Source organism: Dermacentor variabilis, chromosome 7, assembly GCF_050947875.1.
Source record: "Dermacentor variabilis isolate Ectoservices chromosome 7, ASM5094787v1, whole genome shotgun sequence".
Classification (NCBI taxonomy): domain Eukaryota; kingdom Metazoa; phylum Arthropoda; class Arachnida; order Ixodida; family Ixodidae; genus Dermacentor; species Dermacentor variabilis.
In genome coordinates this window covers 104,351,366-104,369,051 of record NC_134574.1, presented here as the reverse complement: position 1 = coordinate 104,369,051, position 17,686 = coordinate 104,351,366, and the positions used below count along the sequence as shown (strand labels likewise).

Below are 17,686 nucleotides of genomic sequence, written 5' to 3'. Positions count from 1 at the left end.
CACCAGGGCGCCAGTCACCAGGGGCCCAGATTATCTGGACGCATCGTCACCTTAAGGGAAGAGTTCCGGAGAACATCTTCTGTGCTGTGGGTGCTGGTAGTCCTCTTGTGTAGCTGCTATTGGCTGTTTTGGAATCTCTGATGATGCAGTAAGCATTGGTAGAGGCGTAGGCCAAAGCGACGGCCGTTTCTTCTCCTTCTTTGACTTCAGTGCTGAGTATTGATGCGCTCGCGGATAGGCGGTACTGCGTGCCTGCAGCTACAGCGACCACCATGGCGTTCTGCTTGGGGTATTTCGCTGTGTCCACGTAGACTACTTCTGTGGCTTGGTAGTAGCGTTTTTGTAGTCATTTAGCCGTGTCTGCACATCGCTCCTGATTGTGTTCAGCGTGCATATTACGAGGTGGGGGCTAGGTAACTGGATGAGTGCGAATGTTCGCGCTCATCCAGTTACCTCGGTCTGATTTAGTTACCTTTAGGTCCAAATTTGGTTGTTTAGGTTATGCCTAGGGTGCATATTGGCTTCCTTTGGTGCCACTTTAGTGGCTTCAATCGCGTTTGGAGCAAGGATGCAATCCAAGCTTCCAAAGGGGGCTGGGTACCTGAGAAAGCGGGGAGGGCTCTAGCCTGGTGGAAAGCGTCCCAATTCGTGATGCGCAGTTGACGGCCCTTGACTTTTCGCCGGCCCGCTCAAATTGTTGTTTGCACTAAATAGCGGTGGCTGGCCAAGTTATCCTGTGTGTTGATCCAGTCTGCCTGTGGTATTCGTTTTGCGAATGTCAGACGTGGAGTAGTGCCTCTGCTAACGCTGCTTCCCATATGAGTGGGGCAAGTTCGACTTGTGACAAGAGTAAGACCTAGGTTCTGGCCGTCAAACCATAGTTGTCTTCCCTTTTGGCGGTTCACTGGTTACTCTATGCCATCGCAGGCGCGTTTAGGTCCCCAACAGTGAGCAGGGGGCTCCTCTAGCTACTTGATCTACTTTGGTGAGGAATCATAGAAATCTATGTTTTTGTTTGGGGCTGCGGTACACATTGAGGTTGAAGAGGCGCTGTTGCGTGCGCATTGCAGGTGGAATGACCTCCAGGAGAGTGTGGACTGCTGTATCAATGCCTGTGTGATGCTGTATAACCGGAGTGTCTCGCTTAACTGGTGTGGGTACTTGGCGCCTGCGGCTATCATCGGAAACTGCGGTGTACGCCGTGTATTCCGAAATCTTAGCCGGTTCTTCGGCCTCTTGGAATGTGATAGCATCGGGAGAGGTATGCGGTGCCAGAGAGGTAATATATTGTTGCAAGTGTGCTCATTTTCGCCGGACGCCCCGGCAGTTCCACTGCCAAATGCAGTAGGTAACTCGTTTGGGTTTACTCACAGGCATCTTTGTCGGGACGGGAGTACGGCTTCCTTAGGGGACCTGCTCCGGGGCGGAGTAGGGTGTTTTCAAACTCTGTCAAACGGGTGCTGTGTTTTGACCATGTCTTGAAGTGCTTTGTGCGTGTCGTCTATTTTAAAGCGAAGCTGCTTATGGCTAGGTTCTGGCGGATCTCGTCTCCCTGGACAGACTCATTTTTAATGCGTGGGCCGATCCCGAAGATAGTGCGATGCCGGGCAGAGGCACGGCGGAGGTGCAGTTCGCCATTAACGGGCCCACAATCGCAGCTTCGCTGGCCATCCTTCTTCACACAGTGGGAAGGCACTGAATTTTTTTCCTGTCTCTGTTCCCTTGCCGCAAAGGTTTGCTCAATTTTGGGCGACGGAGAGCAATGATGTCACTACTGGCGCAGCCAATCGCGCCCTTCTCTTTCTCTTTTTGTTCACGCATGCGCATCGTTTTCTGCCTGAGGAGTTTTCGGCGTACGGGCGACAAATGGACAGACAAATCGGCTAGCTATATATTGCTTAGCTGTAAAAATCCTCATTACTACAGTGACTACATTCAAAGTTTGTTCTTATATGCAGCAAACATCATGAACATTTGTTCAGTGGTTGTCCAGAAAAAAATCATCTTTCGTTCCCACACATTTCGACAGCGGCCCGCCAATATAAAGCGTCCTCACCAGGCAATATTGCAGAACATTTCCCGGCTAACCCAGTTTTTTTTTACGGGAAATAAGGGTGTAAACATCGCATTCGGCGCTGTGGTGATATAAAGAAACGGTTTTCGAGAAATATTGGCTGAGAGCACAAAACTCATCGCAAGTAAATTTTTAGCCAATAATTTCTTGAATTAAGGGAAAATGGTCTAAAACATTTGTTGTATAACCGCGGCCGGACAGACGTAATAAATGGTAGAATTACTCGGTTGGCAAGTATTTCTAAATTGCTACTCTTTCAAATGTTGTCTCTAATTTTGTCTGTTAAGGTGTACTTTTTACCTCACGGTTGATTATCCCGTGTGAAGCGAACGAGTGCCCGTTTATTGATATAAGGACGCGGATTTCAACTTGCATGCCCTGTGCGCCCAAGTTGCTTAAGTCACACGCCATTGTAAATTAGTGCTGCATTTCCTTGGGCTTTCTGTTGCAGTGATTTCCTCGTGTAGTATAGACTGCCCGGAGGAGGGCAAACCTAAAGCAATATGCGTACAAGGAGGGCCCCGTGAAGGATGCAACTGCACATGTGGTAAGTTTTATATGCTTAAGTATAAAATGCAATAAAAATGATGACACTGCGAAAAGCAAAGAGAAGCACATTTTGCCACTCCATCGCCCCTTAACTCATTTACTGCGACAGCCCGTCTCTTCTTTAATGCAACAGTACTATGGACTAACTTCACCCACTTTGAAGATGTCTAACAAAACATATAGACCGAGCCGAAGGCGCTGTAGTCTAACAGATCCCCTGAAAGCCCTACCAGTCACAAGAAAATAATGAGAAATTAGCACATGATCCAGGCGATTCATAAAGGAATTTTCGAAGAGGGTTTGGCTAGTTGATGTTGATGCAGTTGCTGTGGCATAGTTACTACCACCCTACCAAGGATAACAGGAAATAGTTTCCAAACTCACAACTTTTTTCTCTTAGCTGAATTTACGCTAGTAACTATGTCACAGCAATCGATTCATAGGACTCTGGCGTCAAAGAATCATGCGTGTAGTCGAGGCCGAATGCTTAAGGCATTGGACGGCTGGAGTACTAGAAGGGAAACGTTATGGAAGTCATCTCACGTGACGGTGGACGGTAATGCGATTACCATTTAAGCGATGTAGCAACAGATAATATTGATTGAGTTGCGTTTATTTAAAATCAATAGTGGCGATTCGGAGACTTCTGTTGCTTCGGCTAAATGCGACACAGACTGTCTTTTCTGTTGGCCCACTTCGCTATGACATTCGCTTCACAAGGTCGCCTTTGAATATGGCGGCATGACGAGAGCTGATTGACGATGACGCAGTGAGGATGGTGGAATGATGAAGAATCAATTTCAAAAGAATATACTGGTGATCTAGTTGGTATGACATTATTTACACAGTAGCACAGAAGCACACGGACGGCAAAAGAAAAATATGGGACACTGCGCTGAATATGAATGAGAAAATGCATGAGAATGAATATTGTCGATGTAATAGGAAAGGCGTCAGACAACCATGGCACGACGACGATCAGATGATAATTCTGGATTCATAACGATCGTACAAAGGCGACACCCTGATGACGATGGCATGATGACATTGTGCTGATGATGAGTCTATGACGACAACCACGTGGCTAAGCTGGAATCACGACGATGGTAGTGACCACGACAGCATAACGACGATAGTATTACAACACATTCGTGACAGCGACTGTCTGTCGACGATGCCAGGGCAGAGGCAGCATAATCACTAGTGAATGACGGCAATATGATTACGATAGGATGAAGGAATACCGGTGATGAACCGATGAAGGCCCTGTGGTGACGACGGTATGGCAGCAATAGAAGAATGTTCCTGTAGTGATGTGGTTTGTCTGCGTGGCAACAATCATATGGTGACGACACTCTTACGACTACGGTTTGACGACGAAGGCAACCAATAGTCGAATGACGAAGTTAGAATGGTGACGGTGGAAAGACCACGAAGGATACACCATGTCGGTGTGGCAACGCATGCATGACGACGATGCCGTAAAAAAGTGGGTCAATAGGATGGCGACAAGTGCATGACGACGCCGGTATGACGACTGTGTCATGAAGGCTGTAGGACTAGGATGGAGTGTCGACAGTCACGTGACGACAATGACTTGGCGACAACGGTATGACTCAAGTGAAATGACGGAGGTAGAGTGACGATGGCGGAACGATCACAACGGCCTCACGACGATGGTATTAGAACGAATGTATGACGATTCAATGAAGAGAATAGCTTGACGAGAGTTGGACGGTAAAACTGGAATGGCGACGTTGAAAGGAACATTGCCGGATTATCACCTTGTGCTACAAAAATTCTTGCACCAAGTGTTCCGTGTAGTCATCAGAACCACGAGGATACCTGCCTTTAAGGTAGGGGACCATGTTTTGGGACTTTAAGGACGATTGTGTGCCCACCCAAGGCGAGTCGTCGCTAAGCCTAGGCTTGCTCCGCCGACCGCTTGGCCTAGCCGCCGCGGCCGACGGGCGGTCGCTGCTGGAACGCACATTATTCCGAACTCTACCTGCATCATGGCCACTCCCATGAGTGTTGAAATAGAGGGGGAGGATATTCACCCCGAAGAAGTAACCAGGACCCTGGGCTGGCGCATCGCCGGTGAACGCAAGTCCCGACCACGTCAGCGAGACCTAGGTCTACCCAATGCACTTCAATCAAAACCCTCCGGTGCCGGTCGTAGACCCGAGAACGCCAAAGATACGATAATCAAGAGAGCGCGCATGCCTGCACTGCCCCGAGACGATACCAAGATCGTGGTGAGACCACGCGGGGGTCTGAATATCAGCAAGGTCGGCCATATGGAAGTTGGCCGGGCCATTTACGCTGCGGCGGGAGTCACCAAAGAAGAATGGATCCGGGACGTAATATGCCCAAATTACCAGCAAAACATCGTTGTCATCAGTACTTCAAAGAGAGAAAATGCTAACTGGTATGTTGGAGTCACCAAGATTGTCGTCCAAGGAAATGAGCACGAGGTCAGAGCCTACGAATCGGCCCCCTATGGCATGACCAAGGGAGTCATACGAGGCGTCCCCCTCGGAGACACGGTTCAAGAAATCAACGAGAACATCGTCAACGAATATAATCCCACTGCTGTAGAGGCCAACCGCATCGCTAACACGACGTCTGTGGTGATCGCCTTCAATGGACTCAAAGTGCCGAACTACGTTCGTTACGGGGGCCTGCTCGCCAAATGCTCGTTATAGAGAAAACAGATAGAATCTGCTATCAGTGCGGTCGCCTGGGCCACCGCATGGATGTTTGCCCTGATCCAACACACCGGATCTGCCGGGGATGTGGTGCTCGAAATCCCGATGAACAGCACAAGTGTACCCCCAAGTGTGACCTCTGTGGAGGAGAACATTTGACCGCAGACAAGGTGTGCAGAGCTCGCTTCAAGATCCCGTACGTGGTACGGAAACGCCGGTGGGAGCGGAAAGATACCAACTACACGCCTGCAGAAACCTCCAAACCGCCACGTCGGGAGGGAGCAGCTACGTCCGGGTACCGGAATCACTCTCTTTCCCGTGAAGGCGGACGAGGGCGGAGAAGCAGCTGCGCCTCAAAGCCGGGCTTGAGAGCGTCGTCGCCGGGTGACGTGGCCGGCAGCAGCTGCAGCGGGCGCCGCCGGGAGTCGCGCTCAAGGTCGAAGACCCGGAGCCCGACACCGTCGAGGAACGCCGCTAAACAGGTGGGCTGGGCAGTTAGATCTCCCATCGCTCTTAGCAACAAAGATTTCCCTCCCCTTCCCCAGACTCCCAAGAAAGATTGTGAGGAATGCATGCAACTCAAAGCGCTTGTAGTTAAGCAAAATGAGCAAATCAGCGCGCTTCTTGCGCGCATGGAGGCATTAGAAAAATCGAAAAGCAGCGAGGATGTCACAAAACGCAAAATTGCCAGGAGGGACGCTCAACCGGAGCCCTCTGTAACAGCAATGGAGGCAGTGAAAATTGAATCGAGTTCATCTGAGGAACCGGCGTGGGCCAACCCGATTGAAGCCCTCACCGAGATGGTCACACAGCTTGCCAGCCAAATCGGCTTGATAACGTCCAAGATGGCCAAGTTCGACGCGCTAGAAGCTAATGTCAACCAGCTCATACTAGCCACTTAAAAAGCTAAAAAGCGAGCCCCGTATGGGAAACCGTGCATGGCAAGTAGTCTCACGACTACCAACCTGAGCCAAGATGGCGGCCAGGCGTAAAAATAGGAAGGAAGATACAACGATCTTAGCCCAATGGAACTGCCGAGGAATTAAGGACAAAATAGGCGAATTACAGCAATACATAGATAATGCGGAACACAAACCAGATATCCTTGCATTTCAAGAAACGAACTCGCGACCAAAACTCGCGGGGTACGTCACATACACCGATCCCAATGAGAAAAGCACAGCCATCCTAGTCCGAAGCAACATAGCTGCAACGCAGCACATTACCACCCAGAGAGGGTGTGAACACGTTCTCTTGGAAATTCACAGCAGGGGCATAGGAAGCAAAGACAACATCTTTATACTGAACGCATACTGCCGGCCCTCCAAGAAGAACCTCGACATAGAGGGCACATTACCCGACAGCAAGAGAGAGGCGGCCAGCCGACCCCTATTGATATTAGGAGATTTCAATGCGCCTCACACAATATGGGGTTACAAATTTTGCTCCAAGAGAGGCAGGGTGCTGGCGAACCTCCTGGATCAGCACACATTAGCCCTACTCAACGAACCAGACACTCCCACCCGCATGGGCACAAGTACGACCCGGGACACCACTCCAGACCTTATCTGCTGAGTGGAACCTTGGACGTCTCGTGGCAGAACACAGGCGTGAACCTGGGGTCGGACCACGATATCCTCAATATTACGATCAGGGGGCCTGCGTTCAAGGCCCGAATGGGAACAACAAAGATAACTGACTGGGACAAACTTCGAAAAAGGCAAGCAGCCGATGAAGACGAGGACACGAACAGCACCAAATCGTATGGGGAATGGGCTAAGGAACAACTCGAGCTGGTAGAAAAATACACCCAGAAAATTGCGACCACACTGCAGACACCCTGTGTGGACGCAAAGCTTGCCCTGCCCACCTTTGGGAAGCACGACACAGCCTCACCAGACGCTGGAAAAAACAACGACACAACAAGAAACTTCGCAAACGCATCCATGATCTCAACAAGCAAGCAGCTGAATACGCGTCCAAGCTGTGCAGAGAGAACTGGCTGAGCGTGTGTGATGGACTGCAGGGCACCCTTCCTACCAGGAAGACGTGGTGCCTCCTTCGTCACCTGATCTATCCTCTCACCAGCAAGAGCGCCACTAATCGAAGCCTCACGCGCACCCTCCACAACTATACTGGGGGTGCCGACAAACTCATCAACGACCCGAAGGCCAAGTACCTGAAAACGGAGAAGGGTGATATCGCACCTCCCGACTACACAGGACGTACCAATTAAGCGTTAGACAAGTCATTCATTGACACCGAGTTGATCTCGGCAATCTCCGGGAGCAACAGGGGCAGCGTGACGCGACCCGATACCATTACCTACAAGTTACTTAACAACCTCGAGCACAAGGGCCGCAGACAGCTGCTCGAGTATATGAACCGGGTCTGGGAGTCTGGCAATCTTCCACACGAATGGAAAGAGGCAGAAGTCCGCTTCATACCCAAGCCTGGGAAGACACCTCACATCGACAACATGCGACCGATATCCCTCACGTCCTGCGTGGGGAAGGTCATGGAACGTATGGTACTTAAGAGGTTGCAGCGACATCTTGATGCCACCGATCAGATGCCAGAGACAATGTATGGCTTTAGGCAACACCTGGGCACCCAAGATGTTCTCGTACAACTCAAGGAACTGGTAATTAAGCGAGCAACGAAGCAGGTGCCGCGAGCGATACTAGCGCTAGACCTCACAGGTGCCTTTTATAACGTCACACATGAAAGTGTCCTCCGCAACCTGCGCAACACGGGTTGTGGAGTGAAAACTTACAACTACATCCGAGACTTTCTTCGTAACCGAACGGCAAGGATCAGAATAGGAGAGGAGACATCCCAACCGATCTCCTTGGGGAATCAAGGAACGCCGCAAAGTTCGGTCCTTTCCCCCCTCCTATTTAACATGGCTCTCCTGCCATTGCCCAAGCTTCTCGAATCAATAGATGGTCTGGGCCACGCATTATATGCCGACGACATCACCCTCTGGACTGCGAGGGCAGGGTCGGATGGCTGGATGGAAAACACGCTCCAAAAAGCGGCTGATACGATCAACAGCTATGTGAAGACATGTGGCCTTTGCTGTTCGCCTCAAAAATCGGAGCTGACGATTGTCCGACCACATGCATCAAGGACACAAGCAGAAAAAATGGAAATCACTTTGGAAGGGAACCGGATCCTCCCGGAAACTCAACTCAGGACCCTGGGCCTCCTGGTCAAGGCAGACGGCAAGGCAACAGCCATGATTAGAAAAATGAAGCTCACGTCAGACGAAATCTTGAACATGATCAGACGAGTGGCCAACAGGAGGAGGTGTCTGAAGGAATCGGACACCTTGCGCCTCGTTGAGGCCTTTGTTATCTTACGAATCGTGTATGCAGCGCCGTACCTGCAGCTCCTCAAGAAGGACGTCTTACATCTTGACGCAATAATCAGGAAAGCCACGAAGCAGGCCCTGGGCATTCCCATAAATCCATCCACGACAAAATTACTTCAAATGGGAGTCCACAACACAGCAGCCGAGCTCGTAGAAGCCCACCTATCCAATCAAAGGGTACGCCTTAGCCAGACCAAGGCGGGCAGAAGCGTCCTCCGCAAGCTAGGATGGCAAGAATCGCACTACACCCGCCACGACCAATTACCCGAAAAGTTGAGTGAGAAGTTGGAATGCAAACCACTACCACGCAACATGAACCCCACAAGGCATGCCGGACGACGCGACGCCCCGGCAAGAGCCATCTCCAGGACCCTGAAGGAAGACGACACTGTTTTATATACAGACGCCTCTCTATCGAAACGCTCCACGAGGGCAACAGTCGTGGTCATCGGGCTAGAAAAGCTGGTCACCTGCGCATCAATCTACACTCCGTCTTCGGAGGAAGCAGAAGAAGCAGCGATAGCTCTCGCACTCCTGCAACCAAACGTCACCATGATCGTCACGGACTCAAAAGGATGATGGCTCGATGGCAACGGCATAACAAGAGGCAAATTACAGAGCTATAATGATGACGGTGCAATCACTATGACGTGATAACGATGATGTCTCACCTAGTGGCTCAAGCTACAGAAACTACGGCCACTGGGTCGTGGTGGAATGCGCGACGATGGCAACATGACAGGAGTTAAATGGAGAAGATCAAGTGACAAAGACGGTTTGGCCACTACGGCCTCATGATGGCGGTATGGCAAGCACTGCACGCCGACTGCAGGACGACAGTGAGAGCCGGTTGGCAAATCTGGAATGACAATGATGCTACGACTACGACAGTAGCACGACTGCGAGCACCTACATTCAGGCGCAATTATTCGACATTTTGGTCACTGGATTGGCGTAGAAGATGTGACGAAGGTGGCAAGTTGAGACAGATAATGAAACTAGAATGACGACAATGAAACAACCACGACGGCATCGCGACCACAAGCCTATTGACCCAAGCTGGTAAGCAGTTTCGGCCACTGGGTCAAGGTAACAAGCTAGCTAGCTAGCCGGACGGACGGACGGACGGACGTTAAACGGCTGAAGCGGGCCAATAATGCTGTTTGCATATTAAAGTCGTGGTGTATAGAGCATACACGAGTGCTTAACAGTGTGGACAACATAGCAAGCTTGTAACATACGAAGTACCCGCCGTGGTTGCTCAGTGGCTATGGTGTTGGGCTGCTGAGCACGAGGTCGCGGGATAGAATCCAGGCCACGGCGGCCGCAGTTCGATGGGGGCGAAATGCGAAAACACCCGTGTACTTAGATTTAGGTGCACGTTAAAGAACCCCAGGTGGTCGAAATCTCCGGAGTCCCCCACTACGGCGCGCCTCATAATCAGAAAGTGGTTTTGGCACGTAAAACCCCATAATTTTAACATACGAAGTGCAGATACGCCAGCTTGAATGAGAGTATGCAAGGCCACCCATGAAACTTGTGCCCGCAGCTATCTATCTACCTATCTATCTAGCCTCCAACGCCGACCTAGTGAAGAAGTCGACTAGCTTGATCCACAAGGTATGTGCTCGCGGCGGTGAGGCCATTGGGGTCGTTCCATCGTCCTTAATCCAGCTTCGTTATCTGACTCTCGTCACGCTTGCTCGTCACCCCTTGTACACTGACCTAGTGGCCGGAGTTCTCTAGTAGCTTGGGCCACTAGGTATGTGATTGTGGTCGTGATGCGGTAGTGCTCGTGGCATCATCATCAATCCTACTTTGTTGTCCAACTTCTGTGACGCCAGTGTCGTCACGTCGTCATCCACACAGTCGTGACGCATTAGTTGTCACACCGCCGTCATAATATCATCGTAGTCACTCTGTCATAATCACTCCAGCTTCGTGATTGGACTATGGTCATGGCTTCGTAATCACGTCCTCATCACCATACAGTCTCCATGACACAGTCGTCCTCATGTCATTGTCTTCATACACTCGTGCCCATTCCATTGTCCTCACACAGTTGTCATACTATCGTGGTCATTTGGTCGTCCTCATACAGTCGTCCTCCCACGTTCGTAGTAGTATTGTCGTCGTGGTGCCGTCGCAGTCGATCTATTATAGTGACTCTGACGTCGTCATCCGACTCTCGACATGTCGCCGTCGTCACGCAGTCGTCGCGATACCATTAACGTCCTGCCGTCAACGTCAGCTGGTATTGTACCATCATCATATCTTCAGCACAGTCGTCACAATTTCCTCATGACAGTCATCATACATCTTCGTTGCTCCATAGGCGTCAATCCTTCTTGACCATTTTGGGAGGATCTTGCTGTTCTGATTCAATCACGATTACGCGCCGTTGTCATGGCATCGTCGTGATTACGTCGTCTTCCAACGGTTGCTATCATGCATCATTTGTGATACCGTCGTCTTCAAGCTGTCGTCGTGAATGCAGCTTTGTCATTTGTTTCCCACCATGCCGTCGTTGTCAACCCGTCGTGGTCTCGCACTGGTTAACATCTCATTGTTCTACTGTCCTCGTCACCAAACCCGTGAATCCTCCTGAAGGCGAGCCCTCAAGAGAGCATTCGTCACCCTCATTCGTCCTCACCCTCACATGGGGAAGGTGAGGATCACCTTCGGAAAGAGAAGTAAGGGTGAGGTGAGGGAGACCGAGGGACGGTGCTGTGACGATGTTGCGTTATATGAGGGAAACGTGATTCGTATTGTTGAAGCACAGAAAAGTCAGTTCGTATGCATGGTGGGTTTAACATCTAAATTGTTGAAGTGGGCCGGCAGGAAGTGTCTCTTGCGCAGATGTCCGTCAGTTCCAAGGTTTAGCTAAATAAAGTCATAAATCACTGTAGCTATTAGCTGTAGCTAAACTTATTGAAAGCTGTAGCCGCTGAAAGCGCCAGCGAACGTGGCACAAGCGACACGGACTTTCTGGCGTTACTGATTTTATCTTTTTTTCGCTGATCACCTCCAGCCAGTGCACTCCTCTATCCGAAGTAAACACCCTCGAGATTACCTTTCCTTGCTGTAATGAGGTTGACAAACTAATTTAGTTTTAGGATTTTCGGGCTCTGACAGCGCTTGTTCAAATTTGGACTAAAGGAAACATCTAGATGAACAAAGATAACGTCGTGGTTAAGTAGCTAGAGTTCATCTACAATACAACTAAAACTTGTTTGTTTCAAGCTTAAGCTCACACATGGTAATGAAAATCGAGCGATCTTATTTGCAGTAAACATTCAGCTTAAGTGCTTTAGCTCAACCACTGCAAGGTGGAGCTGTGGCACTGATTGCCAAGAATAAGCACAGCAGAATAATTGAATGTATTAACACCTAGTTTCTTATCTATAATCATGAATTTCGACAACTTCTCAGTTTTCAAATCTCCATAACGAGGCTGAAATATGCGGCATGAAAAACACCGCTAGCAATGTATTAGACACGTATGAGGCCTCTGCACATAGATTCATGTTTCGTCTCGTTCGCCATCCGGGGGCATGTGCCTGTCGCTGGGCAGTCACCGCCCTACCAAATCAATCTCAACTTGCGCAACTTGCATCGTGCCTAATTTTTTAAGACCGCTATTTTTGTGTTCAAAAACATAATCAGCTTGGTACATTTAACCTGCAGGCGAGGGGAAGGCCCTGATAAAGTATTTCAAACAACCACAGCAAACGACTGGTGTGCCTTGCAGCATAAAATCGTTGATTTATCAAATGCAAGAATTATTTATTCTCTGTCTAAAGATAGCCTACGTAGCATTGCCGTCTCAGTATATTATCATCATAAACAACCTAATCAAACCTCTTACAGGTGTAACTGTTGAATTTCAGCGGGTAATCACGGCTCCTCGTAGATATGCTCGTGGAAATGACCTTGGTCGAACTTGCAGAGCCATTTCAACACCCATAGAACACTAACTTGATTTTTTTCTGAAGGAGTCTGTCACTTGACTTTCACGATTTCATTCCCAGGCTGTTTCTAAATCAGATCAAGACTATTACTTGTTTGACTATTAATTTAGACTATTACTTGACTATAGACTATTACTTGAAGAAAAAAGAGCACATATTTCTTATTTTGAAAAATTGAGGGCCACTTTTTGGTGACGTGTAGCGAAAAGTTGCGCTGCGTAGGTTGCTTATGGTCTTTGAAGACATTTGCTGAAAAGTCACTTTTTCCCATTTTTATGCGTTATTTCATTTCATTTATTGTACCTTCAAGGCCAGAAGGCGTTACAGAAGGGAGTGGAAGGAAATGCGGAGCATGTGCAGATAACAGGCTATAATATTAAAAAAGATTAGAAAGTGCGGATTAACAAAAGCATTCTTCGATAGTAGTTCTAAAAGCAGATGTATCGGTTGTGCTAACAATTCAGGCTGGCAGATGATTCCATTCATTGCTAGTTTTAGCAATAAATGAACGAAAAAATAGGTTCGTGCGACAATGTGGAACGCTCAATTTATAGTGATGCTCAGTACGAGATGATATGTATGCAGGTTCGGACAAAATTCCACGTTTTAATTCCGGATTGTAACAATAAATTTTGTGCAGCAGTGATAAGCGTGCTAACTTCTTATGGGATGAGAGGACAGGGAGGTTTAAAGTAACCTTCATAGATGTTACGCTTGATGTCCGAGAATAGTTAGTAAGAATGAAACGCACGCTACGATTTGTATAGATTCTATTGCATTTGTTAAGTAATCCCAGCCAGGGTCCCATACAGAAGAGGCATATTCAAGCTTAGGACGTATTGGTGTTTTGTATAGAAGTAGCTTCAAGTTAGCGGGTGCCATAAAGAAATTGCGAAGAGGGTAAGGAAGCGTACGGTTAGCATTTTTAGTGATGTGGTTTATGTGTGTTTGCATGGAAAAATTAGATGTTATGTGGACGCCTAAGTATTTATAGGAACTGACTTCTTCGAGTACAGAGTTCTTCAAGTGATAGTTGGATTGGTTAGACGAAGCAGTATTGCGGGAAATCCTCATTAGTTTCCATTGGCTGTTAAGTCGCATTTTCTAAGTGTCGCACCAGTTAGTTACCTTGTCTAGATGAGATTGTAGGTTTAGAGCGTCAGAATTTGATGATATTACTCTGTAAATGAAACAATCGGCTGCAAATACCCTATGGAGGACGCTACGCAGTTAGGCAAATCATTAATATAAATGAGAAAAAGCAAGGGTCCGAGAACAGAACCTTGCGGCACCCCTGAACTGACAGGACAACGCGAAGAGTCAAAATTGTTATGTTAGCTGAGACAAATAGAAATACAACTGACAGGAGTATTTCGAGGCTCGTTCAATATATATATATATATATATATATATAGAGAGAGAGAGAGAGAGACAGAGAGAGACCTTTGCGATTCCCCCCCCCCCGCACTCGAGAAATGGTATGCCACTGTTACTCGGTCAGCGCGTATTGATGCGACGACCATGCAGCTGAGGGGCATTTTGGTGAGTCAGGGTGCGAGTGAACCCGGCTGAGTTAAATTTTGTGAAGTCTGAATGCGAGTGAGCCCGACCGAGTACAATGCTGTTGAGCCCGAGTCCGAGTGATTCTTGTGCAATAAGAAAGTTATTTTGTGAGTGAGTTCCGTTTATTTTGCAGACCTAAACACGAATAAAAACAACTGAATTGGCGGCTGGGACTGCAGCATGATACTAGATACATCACACGAGTTCATCAATATAGATTAAGCAGGAGAATACGCTGCTCTGCGTCCCAACTGCAATTTCGCCCTCCCTTTCACGAAAGCACGCCTCCGCTGTCCCGCGCCAGTCGCGGAGCACCGGGATCCAAAGTCGGTGCCACTGCGTCCTGACTATAGCGGCGCTGCCAATCTTCCACCGCCATCCATGTATTTCCTCTGCTCGGCATTAAGCAGGCTTGGAAGAGAAATGGGTTAAGGATTGCTGAAAAGGGCAAAGCTTCTGGGAACTTGCGAGTACAGTGCATGCCATTTAAGCATTTCATTTCTCTCTGGCGACTAAGGTCAAACAAGGCGTGCTGTTGGCTGCGTTGTTGCGAGAAACGCGCAATTTAGACGCTATCAGGGTTTCTCCAGTTTCACCACTGCAGTTACCCTTCCCGTTCAGCGTTCGGGGTAACACTCTCCTGCTTTGTTTGGGGGCTCGAGACTTCGTGCGGAAGCAGCGATGGCTGCCGTTCAGCGTGACTTGACGTCATGGCACTGCTCATTCACTGGCCGTGCTGCTAAACTGCGCAGGTGGCATTGTCTGCGATGAGTGATACTGCTGTTGCCTATGCGGACTTACCGGTCATTCCGATCGTTCATTGTCCAGCGCAACCTCTTAGAAGAACGAGACGAGGCCGACTTACAACACCTCATGTCAAATGCTGTCTTGAATCGTTATTCGATTGAATGTCGCCGATGTAGCTTTCGCGAGCCTTGACGGACGCCAAATGCTAATAGCAGGGAGCATGACGCCGAGCAGCTAGTCTCGGCAAGCCAGCCTCCTATGATGCTGCCCCATGACATTCTTTCCAGACCCGATCTGTCCAGTGAACCTTCAGCGGAAGGCGCTGCAAGGTCATAGGGCTTTTTCAACCATTTCATGGTGCGCACGGTAGGTTTAGTGCCATGCACGTGGCAAGCTCTGCCATACACGAGTTCAATGCAGAAACAATATTGCTTTCGCATCACGGGGTGAGCGCCTATTCCCCATGTGTCTTTGTCAATATTGCTACGGGATAGTGTTTCCAATGACGAAGAGCCGAGCAGTACGAAGACGACGACGACGATTTGAAGCTAGCGTGGGCTGTTGCCTCTTGGCCAAGCGCAGCGTATTTTTTTGTAAACATACTTGTACATAGCTTTTCGTCTGCGTATTCCTCCGTAACATATCTGGGGGAGGTGGACGTTCCCTGTACCTCGTCACGGAGCTTCGCAGTGGACGGTTCGTCGAGCCTTCCTTCATGGCTCCCGGCGACGACAACCCGACTCCGCCGGCTCCGACACCTGCTGCCACCTCGACGACCTAAATCACTCTCCCCGCTCCCCGTGATCCTGGCGTACTCTCGGGCAAAGATGGGGAAGGCGTCGATGACTGGATCAGCCTCTATGAACACGTCACCCGCAATAACCGGTGGGACCCTACTATTATGCTCGCCAACGTAGTCTTTTACCTCGGTGGCACACCTAGAGTTTGGTATCGCACGCACGAAGATGAGCTCACCAGTTGGGATTCACTTAAGGCACAGCTTCGAGACTTGTTCGGCAACCCCTACGGGCACCAACTTGCCGCGCAGAAGGCGCTTTCCGGCAGTGTGCAGACGTCAACAGAGCCCTATGTCACGTACATTCAGGACGTCTTGGCTCTGTGCCGCAAAGTTGACACCCACATGACTGAGTCAGACAAGGTTGCCCACATCCTCAAAGGCAATTCCGATGACGCCTTCAACTTGCTCGTTTGCAACAACGTAGCGACGGTGGATGCTATTATAAAAGAGTGCCGCCGCCAGGAACTCGCTAAAAGCCGACGTATTGACTAGCAGTTTGCCCGTCTGCCCAACACCCCAGCGGCATCTTCCTGTGCCGATACTCCTCGTCCCAACAACACTGCCGATGTTACCAGGATCGTCCGGCGTGAGATTGAGGCCGCCTATCCGGCTGCCTTCGACTCCAGTCCCACCAACACATCTGCAGTCACGGTCTCACTGATCCAGGCAGTTGTCCGCCAAGAGTTCGAAAACATGGGTCTTCACACCATCTGCTCGGCCCATTGTCCTGATACCCGCCTTGCTTCTTCGATTCCGCCCCGTCCCACATCTTCTTGCCCACCACGTTTCCGCAACCCATCTGAATGGCGCACTGCTGACGAGAAGCCCATTTCTTTCCACTGCCATCGAATCAGGCACATTTCTCAGCACTGTCGCAGTCGCTGGAGTTCCCCGACCCGGTCTACTTATACTGCCTCCTCTCGCCCCCCAGGTGGCCCTTCTGGTCCCTATGCCACACGCTCCGATAAGGCCGCCGCTGATTCTCCTACACCGAACCGCTCGTATTCTCGCTCGCCTTCACCCCAACGACGACAATCTCGCTTTCCCCTACCGCGTCGCTCCTATTCGCCGACTCCCTTCGGACGCTGCTCCCAGCCGGAAAACTAGACGATGCAGCGCCTCGAGGTGACGCTGCATTGCTCCCTACGCCGCCAAATCCTCTCCTGGCGTTGGCCACTCATCTGAACCTTCTTGACGTGCAAGTCGACGGTGTTTCTGTGTCTGCACTCATACACACTGGGAAGAATTTGTCCGTAATGAGCGCTGACCTTCGTAACCGGCTCAAGAAAATTGTCACGCCCGCCACGACGCCTGTTGTCCGTGTCGCCGATGGCGGAGCAGCCCCCGTAATTGGTATGTGTACTGCCCGCGTCTCCTTCGCCGGTCGCTCAACAATCGTGTTATTCACATTCATCGCTCACTGTCCTCACGACATCATCCTCGGCTTAGACTTCCTCTCCGCACATTCTGCTCTCATCGATTGCTACGCCAGTACTCTCCGCCTCGACCTGCCTGCTCTGGATCCCGCTGAATAACAACCTACTCGCCTCAGTTCCGTCGACTTCGTTCGCTTGCCACCTTCGGCACTGACTTACGTTGACTTCGTGTCATCCCCACCAGTCCCAGACGGTCACTACATCGCGACTCTTATGCAAGAAGTCCTCCTTACACACGGGATCACAGTACCTCATACAGTTTCATCTATTACGGCGAATCGCGTCTGCCTGCCAGTGGTCAATTTTGGCTTGACGACACAAGTGCTGCCACGCGGGATGTCTCTGGCCCAACTTTGCTCATGCGAGGATCGCTCTGTAGTATAGATTTCAGTAGACGACCATTCAGCCGATCCTCCTCTAACGTCGCGGTCGGCAACTTGTACCATCGCCAACTTACAGA

General features: G+C 49.8%; 1 protein-coding gene across 1 annotated transcript in view; it reads left to right on the top strand.

Annotated features, from left to right (window-relative positions):
* The window catches only part of LOC142586996 (uncharacterized), a 51,738-nt gene that overhangs the window by 21,413 nt on the left and 12,639 nt on the right, over window positions 1-17,686 (top strand). Inside the window, exon 3 of the mRNA XM_075697862.1 lies at window positions 2,526-2,621. Within this exon, the coding sequence (XP_075553977.1) occupies window positions 2,526-2,621 (96 nt within the window). The remainder of the gene's footprint in view (window positions 1-2,525; window positions 2,622-17,686) is intronic.